Source organism: Pseudophryne corroboree, chromosome 4, assembly GCF_028390025.1.
Source record: "Pseudophryne corroboree isolate aPseCor3 chromosome 4, aPseCor3.hap2, whole genome shotgun sequence".
Classification (NCBI taxonomy): domain Eukaryota; kingdom Metazoa; phylum Chordata; class Amphibia; order Anura; family Myobatrachidae; genus Pseudophryne; species Pseudophryne corroboree.
This window is the reverse complement of record NC_086447.1, coordinates 245440868-245453081: the sequence shown is the minus strand read 5'-3', so window position 1 is coordinate 245453081 and position 12214 is coordinate 245440868. Positions and strand designations below refer to the sequence as shown.

The 12214-nt window shown below is 44.5% G+C and overlaps 1 protein-coding gene across 2 annotated transcripts in view; it reads right to left on the bottom strand.

Moving 5' to 3' along the window:
- Positions 1-12214, bottom strand: part of ATR (ATR serine/threonine kinase) — a 449883-nt gene that overhangs the window by 203154 nt on the left and 234515 nt on the right. For both annotated transcript variants that reach the window (XM_063915996.1, XM_063915997.1), the window contains exons 23-25: positions 10595-10708; positions 10197-10312; positions 9661-9781 (exon numbers count right to left, since the gene is read on the bottom strand). In XM_063915996.1, the coding sequence (XP_063772066.1) occupies positions 9661-9781; positions 10197-10312; positions 10595-10708 (351 nt within the window). The remainder of the gene's footprint in view (positions 1-9660; positions 9782-10196; positions 10313-10594; positions 10709-12214) is intronic.

Here is a 12214-nt window from a genome sequence, read left to right as displayed (position 1 = left end):
TGGGATACAGGGAGACTTCATCCCGCTTCCAGGATCGATCAAAACGTTACTGAGCGCTGAGAGGATCGAGACACTGTTAGTGTACACAACTGCCTCGTGAACACAGACGCCCAAGTGAACACTGATGCACCAGTTACACAGCCGTCTATGCTGCGAATGGGTCATTTTAGATAAACAGTGTCTCAGACGGAAGCAGGAAATCAGTTCATGACAGGAAACTCGGAGGAAACCGGGGGGAGGGGCAACCAGGGGAGCGTCTTACTCCCTACTGCTGACATCAACCCCAGGGATCGCAGCCTCATATTACCCCCCTGGAGCATATGATCCCTGAGGCCTAGCGCTGGTGCACCCGAGGTGGCGTCAGCGACTGTTCGGTAGTCTCCTTCCCAAAACAGTGCGGCTGTGTCTCGCATTTCCCCTGCTAAGCGGAACCGATGCCTTACCTTCTCCTCGTGCTCCGGCCACAGCCTGGTAACGTCTGCTAGACTTGCTAGTACATCCTACATAGACGCCCGCCGAAACAGCACTGTACACGTGGGTAAACGTTGTCGCGACTCTTTCTAAGGTATGTGTAAGACGCTTTTTAGAAAGATCACTCAAAAAAAAAAAAAAGAGTAAGACTATAAAAATAAAATAATAAAAAGTTTATGGCTGCTAAAAACTAGCAGCGAATTGACCATGGTCTGGCTCCTGCCGCACCAAACAAAAAACTGAATTGCCTGAGACAGGAGGCGGGGATATAGGGGACTGGCCCGTTGCATTCTGGGAGGCTGAAAGCTATGATCACTGGTGACAATTCGCTGTCGCTACCTCATATCCCAATGTTTATCCTGTGGATAACCTGTGGACCCTGCAGGAGAAAACAGAAGTGCTTGACTTCTATGTCCCGGGGCCAACCAAACTCATCATGGAAGCCTCTTTTCTGCATTACTGACATAAACAGGAAATTAAATAAATCATCAATTCCTCCAGGCTAATTATCCTCATATGTTATTTAAAATGAAATCTGACTTGAACACCTGGTCTAGTCATTTTATTTCATGGATAGGTCAGATGAACGCGGTAAAGATGAATGTGCTCCCTTAGCTCCTATATCTTTTACAGACCCTCCCATTATTTATTCCCCGTATGTATTTAAATACTGTACCTATCCCAATATATATCCCCCTGATTTATTTAAATTCCTACAATTTAACACTTTTTGTTTGAGCAAACAAACATTGTCACATGTGTTTGAAATTACTGCAAAGACCTACACTAAGTGAAGGATTGGGTATTACTTGGCCGTGCAACTGGCCCAATGTATGCAGTGGTGTATTTCTGGTGTTTGGAGGGTCTGGGCTGATATTGAAGCAAATGAGCTTGGTCTATAGTTTCTTCCCTCCTCTAGATCCCTAGGATTTGGTGTCCCAGAAATATTGCTTCCCACCCAACAGTTTCATGCTCATTGACTATTTGGGATTATGCTAATAGGAAATTCAAATTAGCTCCTGGTACTTCTCACTACTTATCCCACTACTTCACAACCCCAACTTTCCTCAGGGAAAGTGCAGAACCTCTTCCGCTGTAAAGAGAAAGACGTACTTTACATAAATCCTCTTACGAGGGATTTTCCAAAGTTCAGACAGATACAGTATGGCAATTACTTCTAAAAACTTTTTCCAGTTTCTACAATTTAGGGAGGAATTCAATTACCTGCTGGAAATTACCGCGGGTTAAAAAAGTGATGTAGCCCTTTTTCACCTGAGACCATGTTTAACACCCGTTAAATGAACGTGTTAAAAGGCGCAATCCGTTAACCCGCTGGTTAATGGGGATGTTTTTTTGGCTGTGTTCAAAAAATCTGGTAATGTGTGGGAGCAAATTGACAAACAATTGACCATTTGCTCCAAAATGACAGAAAACTGATAAAAATGGTCAGAGAGATTGGTTAAATCCATTTTATTTAAACAATTTGTCTGAACGAATGTCTAAACTTATCTACAGAGCCTGCCATGCTGTCTCACTCGTTAGCAATCTGCCCCATTCTGAGGGAGGCCCGGGGACTGACAGCTTAGCTTTACTCTGCACAAAAAGCACTGTGCAAAGCCGTTTATTACTTAAGAGTCAACTTTAGTTAGGTTTAGTAGTCATTAAAGCCAGGCATGATATTAATATTACCAAATACTATGGTTTAGTAGATATAAGTCTTCAAGCATCAGTAATACGGTACTCACAACTAACATAATACAAAATGTAATAAAAGATTTGCTTAAGTGTGTTTTTTTTTTACAGATCTGTCCTCCGTCATCCACACTGCTGCGTGTGTATGTATCATGGGTGTGATTTATTTGCACCAGCTCGCGACACATTAGCATTATCAATCCTATGGATCGCGAGTGTGTACGCAGGACACCTGCATGCCCACGGACACACTAAGTGCGGGTAGGATGACCGCTGACATATCTGTATGTGTCTTTACAGGCAAAATACTGTACTAAAAGAAGGATAGGAGGGGAAAGATGTACAAACATCTGTGCAACAGTATCAAATAAAAAATGGAAACTGAAAATGAATTCTACAATTTCTGTCAATTCAATATCAGTAAAGCTGGGTACACACCAGGCCGACGGGTCGTCCTTTCGGCCAATTTACCAACCTAACTACTGGCAAGTGCAAATACACTTACCAATCGTCAGCCCAATGTGTCGTGCCTGACATCACAAATGGGCAGGAATTTAAATGTACCCACTCAGTTGAGATGTCACCAGCGGACCCTGCAGCAAGTGTATGGGCAGTCGTACCCACAGCCAGATGTGCAGATATATCAGCCATCGGCTGTGCTGCTGGGACAGCTCGACAGGTCTGTAAACGAAATCATTCATAGACACATCTGGGGTACACACCCGCCGATGGGCTTGCGATATATCGGCCATTCGCTGAACCGCCAATGTATAGCTCAGTGTGTACCCAGCTTTAGAAAATTAGCTCTCACTTCTAAATACAAATTCAATGCACTGAAGGATCCATTTAACAGTAGCATTACATTATACAATAATTTCTAGGAAATAAACTATGAACTATTTTACTCAAAATAAGGATAAGTGTAAGGGTGACAGAAACAGTAGTGTCAGAGTAATAGAAAATAAGATTTTACTCACCGGTAAATCGATTTCTCGTAGTCCGTAGTGGATGCTGGGGACTCCGTAAGACCATGGGGAATAGACGGGCTCCGCAGGAGACTGGGCACTCTAAAGAAAGATTTAGTACTACCTGGTGTGCACTGGCTCCTCCCTCTATGCCCCTCCTCCAGACCTCAGTTAAGGAAACTGTGCCCGGAAGAGCTGACATTACAAGGAAAGGATTTTGGAATCCAGGGTAAGACTCATACCAGCCACACCAATCACACCGTATAACTCGTGATAAACTTACCCAGTTAACAGTATGAACAACAAACAAGCATCACTCAACTGATGCCACATAACATAACCCTTTAGTAAGCAATAACTATATACACGTATTGCAGAAAGTCCGCACTTGGGACGGGCGCCCAGCATCCACTACGGACTACGAGAAATAGAATTACCGGTGAGTAAATTCTTATTTTCTCTGACGTCCTAGTGGATGCTGGGGACTCCGTAAGGACCATGGGGATTATACCAAAGCTCCCAAACGGGCGGGAGAGTGCGGATGACTTTGCAGCACCGAATGAGCAAACACAAGGTCCTCCTCAGCCAGGGTATCAAACTTGTAGAACTTTGCAAATGTGTTTGAACCCGACCAAGTAGCAGCTCGGCAAAGCTGTAATGCCGAGACCCCTCGGGCAGCCGCCCAAGAAGAGCCCACCTTTCTCGTGGAATGGGCTTTCACTGATTTTGGATGCGGCAACCCAGCCGCAGAATGAGCCTGCTGAATCGTGCCACAGATCCAGCGAGCAATAGTTTGCTTTGAAGCAGGAGCACCCAGCTTGTTGGATGCATACAGGACAAACAGCGAGTCAGTCTTCCTGACTCTAGCCGTTCTGGTCACATAAATCTTCAAAGCCCGGACTACGTCAAGCAACTTGGAATCCTCCAAGTCACCAGTAGCCGCAGGCACCACAATAGGTTGGTTCAAATGAAAGGATGACACCACCTTTGGCAGAAATTGCGGACGAGTCCGCAATTCTGCCCTATCCATATGGAAAACCAGATAGGGGCTTTTACATGACAAAGCCGCCAATTCTGACACACGCCTAGCCGAAGCTAAGGCCAACAGCATGACCACTCTCCACATGAGATACTTTAGCTCCACGGTCTTAAGTGGCTCACACCAGTGGGATTTTAGGAAACTCAACACCACGTTAAGATCCCAAGGTGCCACTGGTGGCACAAAAGGTGGCTGAATATGCAGCACTCCCTTAACAAACGTCTGAACCTCAGGCAGTGAAGCCTGTTCTTTTTGGAAGAAAATGGATAGGGCCGAAATCTGGACCTTTATGGACCCTAATTTCAGGCCCATAGTCACTCCTGACTGTAGGAAGTGCAGGAATCGACCCAGCTGGAATTCCTCTGTAGGGGCCTTCCTGGCCTCACACCAAGCAACATATTTTCGCCATATACGGCGATAATGCTTTGCTGTCACATCCTTCCTAGCCTTTATCAGCGTAGGAATAACTTCATCCGAAATGCCTTTTTCCGCTAGGATCAGGCGTTCAACCGCCATGCCGTCAAACGCAGCCGCGGTAAGTCTTGGAACAGACAGGGCCCTTGTTGTAACAGGTCCTGCCTGAGAGGCAGAGGCCACAGGTCCTCTGTGAGCATTTCTTGCAATTCCGGGTACCAAGTCCTTCTTGGCCAATCCGGAACAATGAGTATTGTTCTCACTCCTCTTTTTCTTACAATTCTCAGCACCTTTGGTATGAGAGGAAGAGGAGGAAACACATAGACCGACTGGAACACCCACGGTGTTACTAGTGCGTCCACAGTTATCGCCTGAGGGTCCCTTGACCTGGCGCAATATCTTTTTAGCTTTTTGTTGAGACGGGACGCCATCATGTCCACCTGTGGCAGTTCCCATCGATTTGCAATCTGCGTGAAGACTTCTTGATGAAGTCCCCACTCTCCCGGTTGGAGGTCGTGCCTGCTGAGGAAGTCTGCTTCCCAGTTGTCCACTCCCGGAATGAACACTGCTGACAGTGCTAGTACGTGATTCTCCGCCCAACGAAGAATCCTGGTGGCTTCTGCCATTGCCACCCTGCTTCTTGTGCCGCCATGGCGGTTTACATGGGCCACTGCCGTGATGTTGTCTGACTGAATCAGCACTGGTTGGTTTCGAAGCAGAGGCTCCGCTTGACTCAGGGCGTTGTATACGGCCCTTAGTTCCAGGATATTGATGTGCAGACAAGTCTCCTGACTTGACCACAGCCCCTGGAAGTTTCTGCCTTGAGTGACTGCCCCCCATCCTCGGAGGCTTGCATCCGTGGTCACCAGGACCCAGTCCTGTATGCCGAACCTGCGGCCCTCGAGGAGGTGAGCACTTTGCAGCCACCACAGAAGAGACACCCTGGCCCTGGGGGACAGGGTGATCAGCCGATGCATCTGAAGATGCGATCCGGACCACTTGTCCAACAGATCCCACTGAAAGATCCTCGCATGGAACCTGCCGAAGGGAATGGCTTCGTATGACGCCACCATCTTTCCCAGGACACGCGTGCAGTGATGCACCGATACCTGTTTTGGTTTTAGGAGGCCTCTGACCAGAGTCACGAGCTCCTGAGCCTTCTCCTCCGGGAGAAACACCCTTTTCTGGTTTGTGTCCAGAATCATGCCTAGGAAGGGCTGACGCGTCGTAGGAATCAGCTGCGACTTTGGAATATTCAGAATCCAGCCGTGCTGTTGCAACACTTCCTGAGAGAGTGCTACGCTGATCAGTAACCGCTCCCTGGACCTCGCCTTTATGAGGAGATCGTCCAAGTATGGGATAATCGTAACCCCTTGCTTCCGAAGGAGCACCATCATTTCCGCCATCACCTTGGTAAATATTCTCGGTGCCGTGGACAGGCCAAACGGCAACGTCTGGAATTGGTAATGACAGTCCTGTACCACAAACGTGAGGTACTCCTGATGAGGTGGATAAATGGGGACATGCAAGTACGCATCCTTGATGTCCAGAGACACCATAAAATCCCCCTCTTCCAGGCTTGCAATGACCGCTCTGAGCGATTCCATTTTGAACTTGAATCTTTTCAGATGAATGTTCAGGGATTTTAAATTCAATATGGGTCTGACCGAACCGTCCGGTTTCGGTACCACAAACATTGTGGAATAGTATCCTCTTCCTTGTTGAAGGAGGGGAACCTTTACCACCACCTGCTGGAGATATAACTTGTGAATTGCCGCTAACACTACTTCCCTTTTCATGGGGGAAGCTGGCAGGGCCGATTTGAGGTAACGGTGAGGGGGCATCACTTCGAATTCCAGCTTGTATCCCTGAGACACAATCTGTATAGCCCAGGGATCCACCTGTGAGCGAACCCACTGGTGGCTGAAATTTCGGAGACGCGCCCCCACCGCTCCTGGCTCCTGTGGAGCCCCAGCGTCATGCGGTGGATTTAGTGGAAGCCGGGGAGTACTTCTGTTCCTGGAAACTAGCTGTGTTGTGCAGCTTCTTTCCTCTACCCCTGCCTCTGGCCAGAAAGGACGCACCTCTGACCTTCTTGCTTCTCTGTGATCGAAAGGACTGCATTTGGTAATACGGTGCTTTCTTAGGCTGTGAGGGAATATATGGCAAAAAGTTTGACTTCCCAGCCGTAGCTGTGGAAACTAGGTCCGAGAGACCGTCCCCAAACAATTCCTCACCCTTGTAAGGTAACACCTCCATGTGCTTTTTGGAGTCGGCATCACCGGTCCATTGCCGAGTCCACAGGACCCTTCTGGCAGAAATTGACATTGCATTTATTCTAGAGCCCAGTAGGCAAATGTCCCTCTGGGCATCCCTCATATATAGGACAGCGTCTTTTATATGCCCCAGGGTCAGTAAAATGGTATCCTTGTCTAAGATATCCATTTCCTCAGACAGATTATCTGTCCATGCTGCTACAGCACTACACATCCAGGCCGACGCAATAGCCGGCCTCAGTATAGTACCTGAGTGTGCATAAACAGACTTCAGGATACTTTCCTGCTTCCTATCTGCAGGATCCTTTAGGGCGGCCGTATCCTGTGACGGCAGGGCCACCTTTTTAGATAAGCGTGTCAGAGCTTTATCTACCCTAGGGGAGGATTCCCAGCGCATCCTGTCCGTTGGCGGGAAAGGGTATGCCATAAGTAACCTTTTGGAAATCAGCACTTTCTTATCGGGGGAATCCCATGCTTTTTCACATAATTCATTTAACTCATGTGAAGGGGGAAAAGTCACCTCTTGCTTTTTCTCCCCATACATATATACCCTGTTGTCAGGGACAGGGTTTTCCTCCGGTATGTGCAATACATCCTTCATTGCTATAATCATGTATCGGATGGCTTTAGTCATTTTAGGCTGCAACTTTGCCTCATCGTCATCGACACTGGAGTCAGAATCCGTGTCGACATCTGTGTCAACCAACTGGGATAGTGGGCGCTTTTGAGACCCTGACGGCCTCTGAGCTGCAGAATCAGACACGGGTTGAGACCCTGACTGATTATCCAACCTTTTATGCAAGGAGCTTACATTATCATTTAACACCTTCCACATATCCATCCAATCAGGTGTCGGCGCCGTCGGCGGTGACACCAGAGTCACTTGCACTTGTTCTGCCTCCACGTAACCGTCCTCGTCAAACATGTCGACACAAACGTACCGACACACCGCACACACACAGGGAATGCTCTAATTGAGGACAGGACCCCACAAGGCCTTTTGGGGAGACAGAGAGAGAGTATGCCAGCACACACCCCAGCGCTATATAACCCAGGGATTACACAGTAACTTAGTGTTTACCCAGTAGCTGCTGTTTATGATAATTTTGCGCCTAAATTTATGTGCCCCCCCTCTCTTTTTACCCTTTTTCTACCTTGATACTGCAGGGGAGAGCCTGGGGAGCTTCCTCTCAGCGGAGCTGTGAAGAGAAAATGGCGCTGGTTAGTGCTGAGGAAGAAGGCCCCGCCCCCTCAGCGGCGGGCTTCAGTCCCGGGTCTGTGTAATAAAATGGCGGGGGCTCGTAAATATATACAGTGCCCAGCTGTATATATGTGTCTTTTTGCCAAGAGGTATCCTAATTGCTGCCCAGGGCGCCCCCCCTGCGCCCTGCACCCTACAGTGACCGGAGTGTGTGGGTAGTGTGGGCGCAATGGCGCACAGCTGCAGTGCTGTGCGCTACCTCATGTGAAGACAGGAGTCTTCTGCCGCCGATTTCGATGTCTTCTTGCTTCTGCCGGCTTCTGACTTCTGGCTCTGCGAGGGGGACGGCGGCGCGGCTCCGGGAACGGACGACAAGGTCAGGTCCTGTGTTCGATCCCTCTGGAGCTAATGATGTCCAGTAGCCTAAGAAGCGCAACCTAGCCGCAGTTAGTAGGTTTGCTTCTCTCCCCTCAGTCCCACGTAGCAGAGAGTCAGTTGCCAGCAGAAGCTCTCTGAAAATAAAAAAAAACCTAACTAAAATACTTTCTTATTAGCAAGCTCAGGAGAGCTCACTAAAAGCACCCAGCTCTGGCCGGGCACAGATTCTAACTGGAGGAGGGGCATAGAGGGAGGAGCCAGTGCACACCAGGTAGTACTAAATCTTTCTTTAGAGTGCCCAGTCTCCTGCGGAGCCCGTCTATTCCCCATGGTCCTTACGGAGTCCCCAGCATCCACTAGGACGTTAGAGAAATAGGTATTAGTGAAAGGGTGATAGACACACTTAATAGCATAAGGATGACAGTAACATATACAGCATTAGTGTATGAGTATAGCTACACTAATTAGATTTCAAATCTGGCAATTGGATTCTTAGGTTGGTGGGAGAAATCTTCAAAAGCCCCAAAGGCAGTCCCAGCAACCCGGGTGGACCAAACAGCCCCAGCAACCTTGGAGGCCCAAACATCCCCAATTCAGAATCGTGGGTCTTCCAGGTTACTGTGGAGTGGTATGTTCCCTCTAGGTGCATTTCAACCACACCACGTCCTACAAAGACCTCCATATCTCCTACTGTGCATTATGTGGTTCCCAGTCCAACAGCTAGTCTGCAATGCTACAACCTGTTCACACCCTGCAGTATTCCTCTGAACACCACTGACATCCAGAGAACCTCTGCTGGGCCACAAGTTTACTAAGGCAATGTGAGTACTTACTCAGTAGTGTCAGTATATTGTTTTCAGATGATATGGTTACCCAAAATGTGGCACTGCTGTGTGGCATACTCAGAACTGGAGGCCTGTGTGGCATATGAATTGTGGAAGTACTATACTATGGAGTTGGGGACACCATGGTGTGGCATACTATGAATTGGGGCATTACGGTGTGACATTTTATAAATTAGGGGCCCTGCTGTGTGGCATACTGTAAATTTATGGAGGCCTGTATTAGTGTAAGAGCAACAGAAAGTTAGTAGTGGAAGGGTAAAAGAAACAGTTAATAGTGTTAGGGGGACAGAAACAGTTACTTGTTTCAAAGAAAACAAATGTCTTCAATAGTTTAGCAATGTGTCAATATCTTATGTTCTTAGTCAATGCATTACTCTACCTTTGTTATCAAGTAACCAGCCCAGGATGCAGACCAGTCTGCAAAGTTATTACCCAGCCTGCTTAGGTAAATGGGTTTCTTTATTTTAGCCCAGTTTACAGCCTTCCGAGAACTCTTGTACCTGTTAACAAAAATGTATTTCAAATGCACTGTATTTAACTGTATAGGCATGATATAAAATGCTGTATAGGTGCTTCACCTGGCAAGAAGCTTGTTTTGGGGCTACATTGTCAAGAAAATTATATATATATATATATATATATATATATATATAGATATGTATATATATAGCTGTATATCTATATATCTATCTATCTAAATCTATCTATCTATCTATATATACACACACACACACACACACACACACAATGCAGCCAGTATAATAAGTAGTCATTTGTTAGTGTAACACATTATATTTTTGGTGTGGATGGAAATTAAGGAGTTATTACTGAAGACGTACTATATACAATATACAAAGCAAACATGGTTGCTGCATGGATAAGACTAAAAAAACTGACATGGCAGATGATGGATACCTTGTGTTTAGATGAGGCTCCAATATCTCCTGAACATGTTCTGGAAACCTTCTCCAAAGCCTCCGCCCAGGGCAATCAGTCCTCCCCTCTCTGCACTCATAGATTGACAAGAGCTCCTGCAGTTGTATTAATCAGCAGTGAGACAATATCTGCTGCTACTATTGCCCCTGCTGGGCTTTGTTTTTTTAAGTAGCGGCATTAAAAATTTTAGCCATAGGAAAAGCAGAACAACACTTATTTTACCATTCAATGTTACCTGCACGCCATCATTAAGAAAAACTTTCAAGTTGTTAGGTACTATAAATTACACGTTCCCATCTTAAATGGTATATTTTATTACTCTACAGTCCGTCACAGAAAGGAACAAAAAAATAATGAAACTGGTTTCCAGTATTCACCTGAATAGCATAAGCCGCAGAATCCTGTGCCCGGACATTGTCAGCATATGCAAGAAATGCTCTTGTCAGCTCCATAAGCAGCTCATAGGCAAAATTCATATCTTCAACTCCAGTCTAAATAAAGAGTCCGCGAACAGCACAGTGAGAACAGTTCTTCTCATAACGTTAAAATAGCTCTACTGACTTATATAGGCCTACTATATTATATAAATCTACTGGCTTATATAGGCCTACTATATTATATAAATCTACTGGCTTATATAGGCCTACTATAGTACATAAATCTACTGGCTTATATAGGCCTACTATATTATATAAATCTACTGGCTTATATAGGCCTACTATATTATATAAATCTACTGGCTTATATAGGCCTACTATAGTACATAAATCTACTGGTTTATATAGGCCTACTATATTATATAAATCTACTGGTTTATATAGGCCTACTATAGTACATAAATCTACTGGCTTATATAGGCCTACTATATTATATAAATCTACTGGTTTATATAGGCCTACTATAGTACATAAATCTACTGGCTTATATAGACCTACTATATTATATAAATCTACTGGCTTATATAGGCCTACTATATTATATAAATCTACTGGCTTATATAGGCCTACTATAGTACATAAATCTACTGGTTTATATAGGCCTACTATATTATATAAATCTACTGTCTTATATAGGCCTACTATATTATATAAATCTACTGGCTTATATAGGCCTACTATATTATATAAATCTACTGTCTTATATAGGCCTACTATATTATATAAATCTACTGGCTTATATAGGCCTACTATATTATATAAATCTACTGCCTTATATAGGCCTACTATATTATATAAATCTACTGGCTTATATAGGCCTACTATATTATATAAATCTACTGGCTTATATAGGCCTACTATAGTACATAAATCTACTGGTTTATATAGGCCTACTATATTATATAAATCTACTGTCTTATATAGGCCTACTATATTATATAAATCTACTGGCTTATATAGGCCTACTATATTATATAAATCTACTGTCTTATATAGGCCTACTATATTATATAAATCTACTGGCTTATATAGGCCTACTATATTATATAAATCTACTGCCTTATATAGGCCTACTATATTATATAAATCTACTGGCTTATATAGGCCTACTATATTATATAAATCTACTGGCTTATATAGGCCTACTATAGTACATAAATCTACTGGTTTATATAGGCCTACTATATTATATAAATCTACTGGCTTATATAGGCCTACTATATTATATAAATCTACTGGCTTATATAGGCCTACTATAGTACATAAATCTACTGGTTTATATAGGCCTACTATATTATATAAATCTACTGGCTTATATAGGCCTACTATATTATATAAATCTACTGGTTTATATAGGCCTACTATATTATATAAATCTACTGGTTTATATAGGCCTACTATATTATATAAATCTACTGGTTTATATAGGCCTACTATAGTACATAAATCTACTGGTTTATATAGGCCTACTATATTATATAAATCTACTGGTTTATATAGGCCTACTATAGTACATAAATCTACTGGCTTATATAGGCCTACTATATTATATAAATCTAC